Source organism: Notolabrus celidotus, chromosome 21 (genome assembly GCF_009762535.1).
Source record: "Notolabrus celidotus isolate fNotCel1 chromosome 21, fNotCel1.pri, whole genome shotgun sequence".
Taxonomy (NCBI): Eukaryota; Metazoa; Chordata; class Actinopteri; order Labriformes; family Labridae; genus Notolabrus; species Notolabrus celidotus.
In genome coordinates this window covers 27,402,687-27,417,940 of record NC_048292.1, presented here as the reverse complement: position 1 = coordinate 27,417,940, position 15,254 = coordinate 27,402,687, and the positions used below count along the sequence as shown (strand labels likewise).

General features: G+C 38.3%; 1 protein-coding gene across 2 annotated transcripts in view; it reads left to right on the top strand.

The window, feature by feature from the left end:
* Positions 1-15,254, top strand: part of LOC117805363 (kinesin-like protein KIF21A) — a 72,988-nt gene that overhangs the window by 44,082 nt on the left and 13,652 nt on the right. For both annotated transcript variants that reach the window (XM_034674057.1, XM_034674056.1), the window contains exons 12-21: positions 4,733-4,793; positions 4,879-4,990; positions 6,190-6,378; positions 6,524-6,723; positions 6,821-6,928; positions 8,842-8,910; positions 12,397-12,542; positions 12,630-12,774; positions 13,283-13,477; positions 14,575-14,676. In XM_034674057.1, coding sequence (XP_034529948.1) covers positions 4,733-4,793; positions 4,879-4,990; positions 6,190-6,378; positions 6,524-6,723; positions 6,821-6,928; positions 8,842-8,910; positions 12,397-12,542; positions 12,630-12,774; positions 13,283-13,477; positions 14,575-14,676 — 1,327 coding nt within the window. The remainder of the gene's footprint in view (positions 1-4,732; positions 4,794-4,878; positions 4,991-6,189; positions 6,379-6,523; positions 6,724-6,820; positions 6,929-8,841; positions 8,911-12,396; positions 12,543-12,629; positions 12,775-13,282; positions 13,478-14,574; positions 14,677-15,254) is intronic.

Here is a 15,254-nt window from a genome sequence, read left to right as displayed (position 1 = left end):
GAAGAGCTAATGCAAATATTATCTCGTTTTCTCACAATTTTTCATCATTTCGCCAGTGTCTGGTTGTAAGACCGTATTACTGCCAGAAGGTGGCTATAGAGCGTCTTGAAGCTTTTTTTTTTTTTTTTTTTATTATTTCAAAGGACCGTGCATATTAAAGGTGACATATCACGCTTTTTCATCAATATATATTGGTCTAAGAGGTCCCCAAAACATGTCTTTAAAGTTTATGCTAAAAAAACACTTTGAAATCAGATTTTGGTCTGCCTGAAAAGTCCTTTTCTTCAGCAGTCCTCAGAACAGTCTGTTTTCCCTCTGACCACGCCCCCTCAGGAAGTGGATGTGCCTCGGCTGTCCAGCACGTTGATCTAATGTTTACATGTTGGCTGAATATACACGGCTGCTCAGAGATCACGTTACTTCAACCCAGAATCTGATCCTGACGGAGAGGCGCCTGTAGCAGGACCTTTCTGAAGGATTGGTCACAGATTTAGTGTTTCTTGTTGTTTTATTTATCAGTATGTCGACGTGTGTCTTGGTACACAGCTACGAACATGTAGCTATGTGGCTATGCTAACTAGCGCTAGCACTTATCCATGATAAATAAAAATCATCCACTAGATCTTCAAATCTGCAGACGTGGGGAGTAAAACCGACCTCTACCAGAAAGGCAGCAGGACCTTTCTGAAGGATTGGTCACAGATTCTGTGTTTCTTGTTGTTTTATTTGTCAGTATGTCGACGTGTGTCTTGGTACACAGCTACAGGTACAGCTATGAACATGTAGCTATGTGACTATGCTAATTAGCGCTAGCACTTATCCATGATAAGTAAAAATCATCCACTAGATCTTCAAATCTGCAGACGTGGGGAGTAAAACCGACCTTTGTGTTTATTAAGACAGCCTACAACTAGCATGCCTCCCTCCTAAGCTCCTTGTTAGCACACATGTGTGCAGGTAATGAAAAACGGAGGAGGGGTTGAGTTGTATTTTATACAGTCTATGGGCTGAACAAGCTCCGAGCTCTGACTCCGTGACAGACCGGATATTGTTGTTACGTAACAAAAACACGGAAGTCTGAAACGGCTCGTTTCACACACATTTACAGAAAGGTGGAGAAATCTAAACAGGGGCAGAATGGATTTTTTTCATTCTCGGGGGGTTTGTAGACATCCCAGGGACACATATTTCAGGTGAAAAACCATTAAAAAGTCAATTTTGTATATGTCACCTTTAATTAAAAACACTTCTGTAAATGTGCCAGAGATAGCCAAAAGGCTAGTTTACATCCATAGTCCTGTGCCAGATGTTAAAAAGGTCAAGATTAAACAAAACAAATAAAATAAAGTAAAAAAAAAAATGAAAATAAGAAGGGAGAGGAGAAACCTAAACACTAACAAAATGAAAAGAAGAAAAAGAAAAGAAAAGTACAAATAGCACCATAAGATTAAAAATGACTGAAAGCAACATAAGGACATGATATGACCGTCTTTGAAAAAGTGTCCATGGACATAAAATCAGTAGGCAGCAATAAGGGAATGTTTTTTTGTTTTTTTTTTATAAATATATTTATTAGATTTTTTAAACAAACAAAACATATACATTTGGCTCACATATATATATCATGGTTAGCATTCAGGTTAAGTTAATACAGGCGTCAGAAACAGGGTTCACAATGTACATTGCAGAAGTGCAAAGATAGAGGAAAAAGAAATATAATAATAATAAGGGAATAAATAGAATAAAAAATAATAATAATAATAGTGATGATATTAAAAAGTTGTGTCTATAGCACAAAGCCTCTTGTAAGAATAGTGGAAACATTTAGCTCAATATATATCAGGAAGGGTTCCCATGTTCTACGGAAAACATCGTAAAAAAAACCAATAAGGGAATGTTAATGAAGACACAAGCAGACACAACAGGACAACAGTTAACAGTGCTGTACACATGTGCATCAGACAGTGACTGTCAATCATTAAACTAGCTGCATACAATTCAAATGAGGCAAACTGCATTAAGTAGCTAACAGGAGGAGAGGAATGGCTGTTTTACATACTTCCTAAGAATGTAGGATGCAGTAAGTACTGTATGTAAATACTGCATACTACATACTGCACTTGAAGGTATGTAGTGTGACTGCCCTGTTCGATCTGTTTGCAGGATGCTGGGTCAGGCGTCTCTGGATTTCAGGTTTTGGAAAAGCAAAAGTAAACAACGGCCAAGCTGATAGATAAACTGCTTCTTTAGCATCACTTGTGATTTAAAAAGTTAAGAAGTCGTTTATATGGAATTTAATAATTTTCACAGCACCTAAAAAACTGAGTGCCCCGTCATACATGGAAAAAAGTTATCACGGTGCATTGTGGGAAACAGTACGCAAGGGAGACTCTGATGCACACTGAGAAATTTTCCAGGATCAGTACAACATCCAGGTAGTTTTGGCATACTGCAGATTTTGCTCTTGTTCACATACTACATACTACATACTGAATTGAGGACAAATCAGTACTGCTAGTCTTTGGTACAGACAAGCTAAGTGGCTGTTGTTAAGTCTGAAATGCTTTATGAAGCTTTTATTTTGGTATTTCCGCTTGGCGGCTGTGTGAATTTGCATATTAGCTAAATAGTTAGGATTGCAGACCAACATGTAACATTTATATTTAAAATTTAATATTTGTATTTAACATTTAGATTTAGCTTTTAAAATGTAGCTTTATATTTAGCATTTGGAGTTAACAGTGATTTTAAATTAAATATGTTTTTCAAAACAAGTTTAAATGTGAAAAAGATTGCAAATATTCCTCTGAATGTGATAAAAAAAAGTGACTTTTAAAAATTCTCACTAGGTTTTTATAAGGGATTTTGGATCTGGATTTTGGAGAATTGTTGCTGTTATTTTCAGTGCGCACAACTTTTGATTATCTACACCAGGGGTGTCCAAACTTTTTTCAAAGAGGGCCACATATGATGTTGTCAGAATACCTCTGGGCCAGTGGCTCCTACTGAGACTTTGGAATCCTAAAAGTTATATATGAAATCTCTATTTAATATCAATTATTTAAAATGTTTTCTCAATAAAACAGTAACTAGGAAGTACCATGTAAAGATTAGCAAACGTTATCTTCTTCTGGGGGAAAATGTTTTTGATTAGGGTCGGGCAATGTGGGAAAAAATATTGTATCATTATTTTCCTATGGCAGGATCACGATCTGGATTTCATCAATCTTCTTTTTCATGTTGTTTTTAAGACCTTTCTGACCAGCAGGCAACATATTAAGAACAAAATAATTATTTTCTTGAATTCTGAACATTTTTATGCACCAAATTTAGCCTTTTCTGTAATGTTTCATAATTTTGATCTTGTCTTGTGTCCTCTTTTGTGTCTTCTGAACTTTTAGTGTTCATCAAGAACATTTTCACATCAGGATGAAAACATTAACTTGAAAACCTGTCAGCTTTAAGAGTTCTTGTGTTTCTTCTTTATTGCCGCCTTGCAGGATTCCCAGAGCTTTGGCTTTAGACAGGGAGTCCATATGAAGCTTTTTGAGATGTTTCTGGATTGAATTTAGTTTTGTTTGTGAGCTTGAAAGAAACTGCAAATGTACAGTTGATTCAGAATGTGATTCATTTCTTTACTATAAATAACACAATTTAAGATGAAAGCTTGGGGCCATAAATAAATGGACCTCGGGCCGCAATTGGCCCCCGGGCCATACTTTGGAGATGCCTGATCTACACAGTAGAAGTGAGGAAATAAATTTCTGAGTGTTCATGGAAAGACTTTTTAGGTGAAATCTTCCTCATCTGCATCTCCATAAGCGGGATCATCATTTGAACCTAGTGTGTTCTCTACACTCACCTATTTCTGCTCTCTCACTCTCTGTTTCTCCCCTATCTTGTAATATTTCCCTTACTTCTCCCACCTTCGGCCTATCCTGTCCCCCTCTACCTGCTCCTCACCTCTACACCCCACCATTGTCACCCTCATCCTTCCACATTTCTCTATGAAGACTAAGGCGTTGTGAAGGAAGTCACCATCAGGAGGGTGAACACACAAGGTTTGCTTGCACCCTATCCAGGATTGGGTCAAATCTGAAACTGTTTCAATTACCAGCAGTGCTAATCTTGTCCCAAGATGCACCCAGTAATTGAAAGGATTTCAATTGATTGTTGGCCTGGCTCCAAACCCACATCTCCCTTTCTAAGCTTATTAACTAATCTCTAACTTCTTCTGCACCTACAGGTGGTAAGCAGATCATTTGACAGGCTCTTAACTCCTCCTCTTTATCCTCTGTTCTGTCTTTTTCCCTCGTAACTGCACACTGCAAGATGTTGATCAGATCCTATGTAGTGTCTTTGAACAGACAATAAATACATGAATACATTCTGGAACAGAGAAAACACATCCATTGATGTTTAATGTTTTAAAAGTATGTAGAATATGATCAAACAATCTTTGCAGTGTGTAGCAACCCTTCTTCTTAGAATGACATCAGATTGTATTTCCCAGTGATTCCCTTTACCACTGCTCCTCACCACCACCATGCAATCACACTGAAATCATTCATTGATCAATACTGATTCCACATCCACTCATGATCTGATCACGTGTCATTTGCATGCACACTTCATTGAAAATTGAAATTGCAGTTCCTCCCAAACTGACCAACAGCGTGAGCACTGTGTCCTTGTCGTTAGCCTAGCTGCTAACGGTCCTTTCCTCTTCCAGTGCTGTTAAGGACGGAGTGCCAGACAACGAGCAGGAGCGAGGCACCGATGAAGCAGAAGTGGTAAGCAGCCTTTGAGATTTCTATTCAAGGATGTCATTACATGTTTATTAGTGTGTATTTTTATCATCATCACATTTCTTGCCAGGAGGGGAGCGACCATGAAGAGGGCGAGTCCGCAGAGGGAGAGGAGGAGGACTCTGATATTGCAGCAGATGAAACATCTGATGAAACTGACTCTGAGGAACTGGAGGAGAAAGGTGGAGTTCAATCAATCAATCAGTCAGTCAGTCAGTCATCAATCAATCAATCAATCAATCAATCAATCAATCAATCAATCAATCAATCAATCAATCAGTCAATCAATAAATCAATCAATCAATCAATCTTTATTTGTATAGCACCAAATCACAACAAAAGTTATCTCAAGACGCTTTTACAAACAGAGCAGGTCTAGACCACTCTATGTCCAATTATGAACAGAGACCCAACACCAAGACAGGATAAGATCCAGTCCCCTCTTACTGACAGGACTCGATCTGATATCATCTTAATCCAACATGAGCATTGCACCTCCCAGTATTCAGCTAGTTACAGCAGCAAGGAAAAACTTCCTTTAACAGGCAGAAACCTCGAGCAGAACCAGACTCATGTTAGACAGTCATCTTCTTTGACCGAGTTTTGGTTGGAAAATGATCATAGACGGTAGTGTTAGGCAGAAACCTCAAGATTGGATCCCAGCGTGTCAGTGTGCCAGTACGCCAGCAGTCTAAGCCAATAGCAGCATAACTAAGAGCTGGTCCAAGCCTGATCCAGCTCTAACTATAAGCTTTATCAAAAAGGAAAGTTTGAAGTCTACTCTTAAAAGTGGAGAGGGTGTCTGCCTCCCGGTCCCTGACTGGTAGATGATTCCAAAGGAGAGGGGCCTGATAACTGAAGGTTCTACCTCCCATACTACTTTTAGAGACTTTAGGTACTATGAGCAGGCCTGCATGTTGGGAGCGTAGTGTTCTAGAGGGGTAATAGGGCACTATGAGCTCTTTAAGATATGAAGGTGTCTGATCATTAAGAGCTTGTAGATCAGAAGAAGGATTTTAAATTCTAGTCTACATTTTATTGGGAGCCAATGAAGAGAAGCTAACACTGGAGAGATGTGCTCTCTCTTACTAGTTCTAGTCAGTAATCGAGCTGCAGCGTTTTGAACTAGCTGAAGAGTCTTTAGAGACTTATTGGGTCAGCCTGATAAAAGGGAATTACAGTAATCTAACCTGGAGGTAACAAATGCATGGACTAGTTTTTCTGCATCGCTCTGAGACAGGATGTGTCTAACTTTTGAAATATTGTGCAAGTGAAAAAAAGTCTTTCCTTTAAATTTGCTGAATGTAAGAGTTGCATAGAACGGCATGGTTAGTGCTAACATGAGAGAGGGATCAGGTTTTCATGGTGTGTCTTTGTGCAGAAAACGTCCAAGCTGACCTGGCGAACATCACTTGTGAGATTGCAATCAAGCAGAAGCTGATAGACGAGCTGGAGAACAGCCAGCGGCGTCTACACACGCTGAAACAGCAGTACGAACAGAAGCTGATGATGCTGCAGAACAAGATCAAAGACACACAGCTGGAGAGGGACAAGGTGCTGCATAACATGGGTGAGACATATTTGCAATGAAAAACTTAAAAATGCAGTTACTGTAAGCAGTACCTAAATACCAATTTTAAGCAGACAATGCTCAAAATAGTCCAAAAAAGTCCCAAAACAAAAGGCTAATTTATCTTTCTCGTGTTTATTCTCAGGTTCAGTTGAGACAGGTACCGAGGAGAAGGCCAAGAAGATCCGAGCTGAGTATGAGAGGAAGCTGAGCTCTATGAACAAAGAGCTTCAGAAGCTCCAGTCAGCTCAGAAGGAGCACGCCCGCCTCCTGAAGAATCAGTCACAATACGAGAAACAGCTCAAGAAACTGCAGCTGGATGTGACCGAGATGAAGAAGACCAAGGTGAAGGAATTGGCTGTGTTATTATTTTAACAGTCTCTTTCCCTCTTTTTGTAGTATTTGTTTCTCATGTTTTGTCGGGGGGGGTTCTGTCCACCAGGTGGTGCTAATGCGTCAAATGAAAGAGCAGCAGGAGAGAAACAGAGCCTCAGAGTGCAGGAGGAACAGGGAGATCGCCTCTCTGAAGAAAGACCAACGCAGGGCAGAGGTTAGAGAGTCTGAATTACTAACAGTTCCTTTGTTTGCTTAGTAATCAATATGGGCATTGTGTTTATTTACCTTACAGATTAGCAGAGACATAAAAGTAAATATTGTATAAATTCTTGGTTTCTAAAAAATTGACATACAGTATATACACTTGAGGTCAAAATGATTAGCCGCCCAAGAATTCTTGAACATTGTCCTTAAATTCTGCCCAATGTTTGAATCATTGATAAAACTTGATATAAGCAAACATTCACCAGTGTTCTTTAGTAGATTTGGTACATTTTGGAATGTAAAATACATTTTTAGGATAACTTTACATTAGATATAGTGAAAAATGAGATGGTCAGAAATATTAGCCCCCATGTGAATTTTTGCTTTTAAAACACACCTGAGCAGTCAGCTGGTTTCATAACAACACCTGTAGGTCTGTTGGCTTCCTAACAACACCTGAGCATTCAAGCAGCATTGAGATTTACTTAAGGGACTCCAATCAGGGCACTTGAACACGTTATTGAGAGAGACTACTCTTACTCACCATGCCAAAGACAAAGAGAATCAGTCTTGAGCACAGAAAGAAGATAATTGAGGCTCATAATAAGGGAGAAGGCTAAACTGTCATGTCCAGGTGTTTTACAGTGTCTAGAATTGCTGTATGTTGCATCATTGCAAAGTACAAGGAGACAATCTCTGTTAGAAACTAACCTGGAAGTGGTAGAAAACACAAGATTTAAAGAACTTTGGAGAGGAAAGTAGTCAAAGATGTCAACAAGAAGCCCCAGACATCCTCCAAGATGATTGTTGCTGACCTGACCTCCATTGGAGTTGATGTTTGAAGGAACACAGTTGTGAGGGATCTTCATCGTAGTGGGCTTCAGGACCATCGTCCCAGAAGAACCCCTTTACTCAAAGAGCAGCACATCAGAGCCAGACTGAGGTTTGCCCGATAACATTTGAAAGGTAAAGATGAGTTTTGGAAGTCCATCTTTTGTTCTGATGGAACTTTTTGGGCATATGGATGTTGTTCATGTTTGGCCAAGAAAGGGAGAGTCCTTCAACCCTTAGAACACAATCCTCAGAATTAAACATGGTGGGGGGAGCATCTTACTGTGGGGCTGTTTTGCAGCCTCAGGCACTGGGAGCCTTGTTTGGGTGCATGGCATCATGAAAAAAGAAAGTTATGTTGACATTTTGAGGGATAATGTGAAGAACTCTGCTCTTAGTCTAGGCTTTGGTCAGCACTGGGTCTTCCAACAAGACAATGACCCAAAGCTTACTTCAAAATTGGTCCAACAGTTCTTAAAGGACAACAAAACCAAGGTCCTGGAGTGGCCCATACAGAGCCCAGATCTCAATCCTGTTGAGAATCTGTGGCGGGTGCTCAAAGTGATTGTCAATGCTCAGAAACCATGTACTTTGGACCAGCTGGAACAATTTGCATTGGAAAAATGGGCCAAAATCCCTCCAGAGGCATGTGCCAACCTTGTAAAGAACTACTTGAAGAGGTTGTTGTCAGGTGTGGCTCAGAACGGGTGAACTATTGACTACTTAGGGCCAGGGGGCTAATCATTTTGGACGTGCCATTTTTACCTTTTCTCGTTCCAATTTATTGCATCAATAAAATATCCAAATCAAACATAGTGAACATTTTGACTTTGTTCTTTTGGAAACACATAAACTATAAACACTTGTTTAACGGTTTAACGGTCATTTTCATGGAGAAATCAAGGGTTTTATCTGATTTCACAAGGGGGGCTAATCATTTTGACATCAACTGTATATATATATATATATATATATATATATATATATAGTATATGTCGTTGTTTGATAGTTTTAATGACTACATACTAAGTCTTGGTTTACCAACTCTTTATCTGCCCTTTGCTTCTTTCCAATACTTATGTCCACTAACAGCACCAACTGAAACAAATGGAGGCCCAGAAGAGACAACAGGAGCTGATTCTCCGCAGAAAGAATGAAGAGGTGAGACATTGAGAGTCACATAAGAGATAGGGATGGAACATGATTTTTGAATGCTTGATCATTTGTGCACTTACCAAAAATTAAAGAGTTAAAGGTGCAGTGTGTAGAAATGGGAATATTAGCGACATCTAGCGTTAAGATTCCTCCAGTCCTAACCCTTCACATCATCAAAGCGTCGGTGGCCGTGGAGGACCAGAAGCTCTCCTGAAAGTAGCAATTAGTTATCTGACAATGTGACGTGTTACCGACAGACAAAAGACTCAAAGACGTTATTAAATGTTATAAGCCGTTGGTGTAACAAACTGAAACAACATGTATTTCCAATACTAATACAATTTCAAACAAATACATATGTCCGTTCTGAGCTGCTGTAGAAACTTGATGGAGGTTCAAGATGGCAGCCTCCATGAGGAGACCCGCTCCTTATGTAAACATACATACTTATTCTAAGTAAAAATAAAAGTATAGTTTTATAGAGATGATTATACACTCATTTTAACATGCTTAGAAATATTACATCCCATTTCCACCAAATCTGTTCTGCTAAATGCTGCTAACTTCTACACACTGCACCTTTAATGTGAATGTTATCTCATTTTAAAAGTACAATTTGTCTTCGTTTCATTGGTGTCTGGTCATAATACAGTATTTCTGCCAGACGGTGGCTGAAGAGCATCTTTTTTTTTTTATATATATATGCAACAGTGCAAAGACACAAAAGTGTAACAGCTGTTATGTAAGACGGGTAGGGGTGGCAGAGGAGGTCCCAGTTTTATGCGGTGATCAGCGAGTCCTTTTATGTTTGTGTATGTATGTGTGTTTGTGTGTTTGTGTGTCTGTGCGTTTGTGTATTTCTGTTTTAATGATGGAGGTGATGGGGTGCGGTTATGTCCTAAAGATGAAGAGAGGGGATGGAAAGCAGATAGGAGAGCATGAAAGACGAAATCAGAGAAGTAATAGTATAAACAAAACAAAAACAAAAACAAAACAAAACAACAACAACAACAACAAAAACAAACAAACAATGTTGTAGTTGAAGGAGTTAAACTTAATGAAGATTAAATAACTAAAGTTACTAAGTTATTGATGAGGGCAGATAAACTAATAATGCAGACCAGCAGATAAAATAAAATAACAAAGGAGAGAGAAAAAAAAAAGTATCATTATTGGTAAAAAAGAGAGAAAAAAAAAAAGGGAGAAGTATTGAAGAGTCACTAATGTAAGTGATTAAGTAATAGATAACGGAACACAAACAAATACAATCAAACCAACAAAATAAATAAATAAAATAAAATGTAAAAGATGTTAGGTTGAACTATTGAAAAATGAAGGCTAGATAATTCAAGTTACTGTGTATTTAGTTAGAAATAAATAAACAAATAATATACATTTTTAAATAATAATAATAACAGTAATAATAATAATAATAACAATAATAATTATCATCACAACCAGTATCAGTACAACAACTAATTCTAATGAGAAATAATAATAATAATAATAATAATAATAATAATAATAATAATAATAATAATAAATAAAAATAGTGAAAAAGAAAATGATAAAAACAAAACAAAACATATATACTAGATCATTTTGGAAACCACATAATTAAGGACGTGTGAACAGATATAGTGTTGATGTTGTGGGTAATCAAATTCAGAGGAGACAAACCATAACAAATAAAACAGAGTCAATTAAAAATAAAGGTAACTAAAAAAGCAAACAGGCAAATATATTTATGTAATAATAATGATGATAATAACCACCATAAAAAAAACAACAAGAAGAAAAACAAACAGACAAACAAACAAACAAACAAGAAACAGCAACTTAATAATTTTAAGAAAATTCATGATAATATAGATAAAGGAAATTGTGTATTGATGTTGGAGATTAAAGCATAATAGTAATGATAATAATAGTTATAATACTAATCATTTTAATCCTACTTAAAAATAAAATAAAAAGAATAATAAAAAAATAATGGTAAGAGGAGGTAGAAGAAGGCAGTAGCAATTAGACAATTGATGATATTAAGACTGTATTATAATGGTAATATATTATGAGGGTTCATAATTAAATTGATTACTAAGTTAAACATTTTTTTATTTTGTTTCCTCCTTTATTGGTTTATTCAGTTAAACTGTATGACTGGTGATAAGAAATGTATGTAGAAGATAATTAAACTGATTCCGAGAAAAAAAAAAAAAAATAATAATAATAATAATAATAATAATAATAATAATAATAATAATAATAATGATAATAACAATAACCAGAGTTGCAATAATCATCATAAAAAATTAAACATTAAGAAACAAAACAAATAAAGGGAAGTAGGGAATTGGAACAGAGAAGTTAATCAAACAGAGACAAAATGGCACATAGACGAATCTATCAAACACAGAAGCTGGAATAGCTATTTCCATTTAGGGTTTTTACCACTGATATATTTGAAAAAGTAAAATAAAGAAGGAAAAGACTTGTTGTGGTATGGGTGTCCTGGTTGACGTGTGAGATGTTTTTGTGTGTATGGTATGGGTGGTGTGATTGATGCACAGGCAGGATGAGCTTTTTTAAAAAATGGGGTTGTTAATGATTGGGTCCCAGATAATGTTAAAGTCGGAGTATTGGTTTTTGAGTGAGGCTGTCAGTTTTTCCATTGCTATGTATTCTGTGAGTAAGTTTTTCCAGCTTCAGATGCTGAAGAGCATCTTGAAGCTGTTTGCTAACCACATTAAGTAGATAACAGGAGAAGAAGAATGCTAACTGCATTAAATAGCAAAAAAAGAAGAAAACAGTCAATTGAAATACGTGTGTAGTGCTGTGAGATTCAGAAACCGATAAAATTGCAGTGATTATGGAATAGTCTTTTGGCATGAAATGTCTATCCCTAATGGGGAACAGTATGGCAGGTATCGATCGGTCTTTTACTGTAATAAATAATAATAATAATAATAATAATGCATTTTATTTATAGGCGCCTTTCTTAGCACTCAAGGTCACCTTACAACATTAAAAATAAACAGAGTTTAAATAACAAACAGGAAATAAAACACAATTTAAAAAGTTTGAAGTGAATGGACAGAGGAGTTGTGGTCAGATGGATTAAGCCAGTTTAAACAGATGAGTTTTGAGTTTGGATTTAAAATGTGGGAGTGAGTCAGTGTTACGGAGGTCAGGTGGGAGAGAGTTTCAGAGCTGGGGAGCAGAGCGTCTGAAGGCTCTGCTCCCCATGGTAACAAGGCGAGCAGGGGGGACAGTGAGGTGGATGGAGGAGGAGGATCTGAGGGTGCGGACGGGTGTGGCAGTATGGAGGAGGTCAGAGAGATATGGAGGGGCGAGGTTGTGTATGGATTTGGAGGTGAGGAGAAATATTTTGTAGTTGATCTGGTGTGTGATGGGGAGCCAGTGGAGCTGTTGCAGGATGGGTGTGATGTGGTGGATGCACAAAATAACTGCTTCTCCTTTTAACTGTTAAAGGTCACAGCACTGAGGCGGCAGGTTAGGCCTGTGTCTGGGAAGGTGAGCAGAAGGGTTAGCATACCTGAACCTCATCATGAATCATCTCAAAGAGCCACACCAGGAAGGATGAACACCTCAGGAGCATCACATTTCAATGGAGCCAGGTGCTGCTTCCAAACATGGTCAAGTCTGTCTATGAGTGTATTTTACATTGAATTATTTGTATCATTCTAAAAGAGCTTTCTCTTCAGGAGCTCCCCTGTGCGGATGGGAAGCATCTACCACAACAGAACAGCAAGGGCTAAGTGGCAGTCTCTGGAGAGACGTGTCAGTGACATCATCATGCAGAGGATGACCATCTTGAACATGGAGACGGATATGAACAGACTGCTAAAGGTAACACATTCTGTCTCTATTAAGAAAAAAATAAAGCAACCACAGAAAAAACTAGAAATAGACTCCAACCCCAACTTGGTCCAGGCAGACGGCTGTCTAACTTGAGTCTGGTTCTGCTCGAGGTTTCTGCCTCAAGATCGAGTCCTGTCAGTAAGAGGGGACTGGATCTTGCCCTGTCTTGGTGTTGGGTCTTTGTTAATAATTTAGCATAGAGTGGTCTAGACCTGCTCTGTTTGTAAAAGTGTCTTGAGATAACATTTGTTGTGATTTGGCGCTATAAGAAACTACATGATCTTTTTTTAGTAAACTTTTGTAGTTTAAACCTCTGTCCAAAGATTTGAATTGCATTATATATTGTGAAGTTTAAACAGCAGATCCTTGCAGTTGTGGGTTTTGGAAAAATGTGTTCTATAAACTCCTCCATTACCCTTTTATTTTCCATCTTACATAGTTCTCCTTCCTTTCTACTCTTGACCACTTCTCCCCGATCTCTGTCATTCTCTCATAGCAACGGGAGGAGCTGACCAGGCGAAGGGAGCGGGTGTCCAGAAAGAGGGAAAAGATGGCCGTGGAGGGGGCAGATGCTGACCGCTCCCTGGCCTCCCTGAATGAGGAGCTGGAGTCTCTAAGCGCCAACATCGACTACATCAATGACAGCATTGCTGACTGCCAAGCCAACATCATGCAGATGGAGGAGGCCAAGGTAAGCTGGTAATCTAATGAGTGGGGTCATGTTGGTAAAAGGAGGGATTACACAGCGGGTAGGTTACACTTTGAGAATTGAGAACGGCAGTACTGTTGGATTAAGGGACAGGTGGAGGCGATTGATGTTACGTAGATGGAAATATGCAGACCATGTGACATTGTTGATATGATATTAAGATGATAGTGTGCTGTCAAGGATGACACCCAGACTCTTAACCTGTGGGGAGGGAGAAACTGAGGAGTTGTCAGTGGTAATTGAGAAACTGTCAAGCTTTGAAATGCTGGATTTGGAGCCAATGGGGAGAACTTTGGTTCGATCACTGTTTCATTTGAGGAAATTGAAGGTGAACCAGGATTTTATTTCATTTAGACAGTCCGAGAGGGAAGTGGGTGGAAGGGAGGAGGTGGGTTTGGTTGACAGGTAGAGCTGGGTGTCATCTGCATAGCGATGAAAACTGATATTAAATTTACGGAAAATATTGCCAAGAGGAAGAAGATAGATGATGAATAGAAGAGGCCCCAGGACAAAACCCTGGGGAACACCGGATGTGATGAGTATCTGTGCGATCTGTGCCTGATGCTTTATGGTGGTACACACACATAAATAGCTTTCTAACTACTTGCAGCTTTTATAGTAATTCATTTGTAGCATTAAAATGCTTCTGGGTTTGCTGGCATCCACAAGACCATTGTAAATTATACATTTGTGGCTGGAGAATCCTTTTAATGAAGCAACCTAACTCTTTCATTGCTTTCAGAAAACACAATCAAATAACTGTCAATCTTTTATTTTGTGTTAAATAAAGCCAGGTATAATTCTGCTTATGAGGAGCAAAATGCGTGTCAGTATCTGTATTATACAGTTGTGTAATATAGAAAACATCAGGCCACGCTAGTCCAACTCATATATGAGCCAGCTTCATTGGGTTGTGTTTGTGGGTCTGGACAAAATATTTGCATGGCACACATAAGTATCAATAGTATCACAAAGGTTCCTTCCAACTCTTGGCAATAAAGCATGCAAATGTTTTTTCACAACATTTTCTTGTCCATGGACTATAGACGTAAACATCTCTGTTTTTTGCTGTTCCACAGGAGGAGGGAGACACAGTGGATGTTACTGCTGTGATAAGCACCTGCAATTTATCAGAGTCCCGCTTCCTTCTGGACCATTTTGTGACCATGGCCATTAATAAGGTAACTACCATGCATATGTTGGCTTAAGGTATTACAGCTTCAGTGTAATCAGCGTGTCTTTGTTTGCATAAAGGGAGAACAGCAAGTCATATTAAGTTTCAGTATTATTTTGAAAGCGGCTCATTTACAAGATTTACTGTGTGTCATGAAGCTCTGAGAGTCTTAATAAAATGTACACTACCGTTCAAAAGTTTGGGGTCACTTAGAAATGTCCTTATTTTTGAAAGAACGGCACTGTTTTTTTCAATGAAGATAACATTAAATTAATCAGAAATACACTCTATACATTGTTAATGTGATAAATGACTATTCTAGCTGCAAACGTCTGTTTTTAATGGAATATCTATATAGGTGTATAGAGGCTCATTTCCAGCAACCATGTCTCCAGTGTTCTAATGGTACATTGTGTTTGCTAATTGCGTTAGAAAGCTAATGGATGATTAGAAACACCTTGAAAACCCTTGTGCAGTTACGTTAGCACAGCTGAAAACGGTTTTGCTGGTTAGAGAAGCTGTAAAACTGGCCTTTCTTTGAGCTAGTTGAGTATCTGGAGCATCACATTTGTGGGTTCGATTATA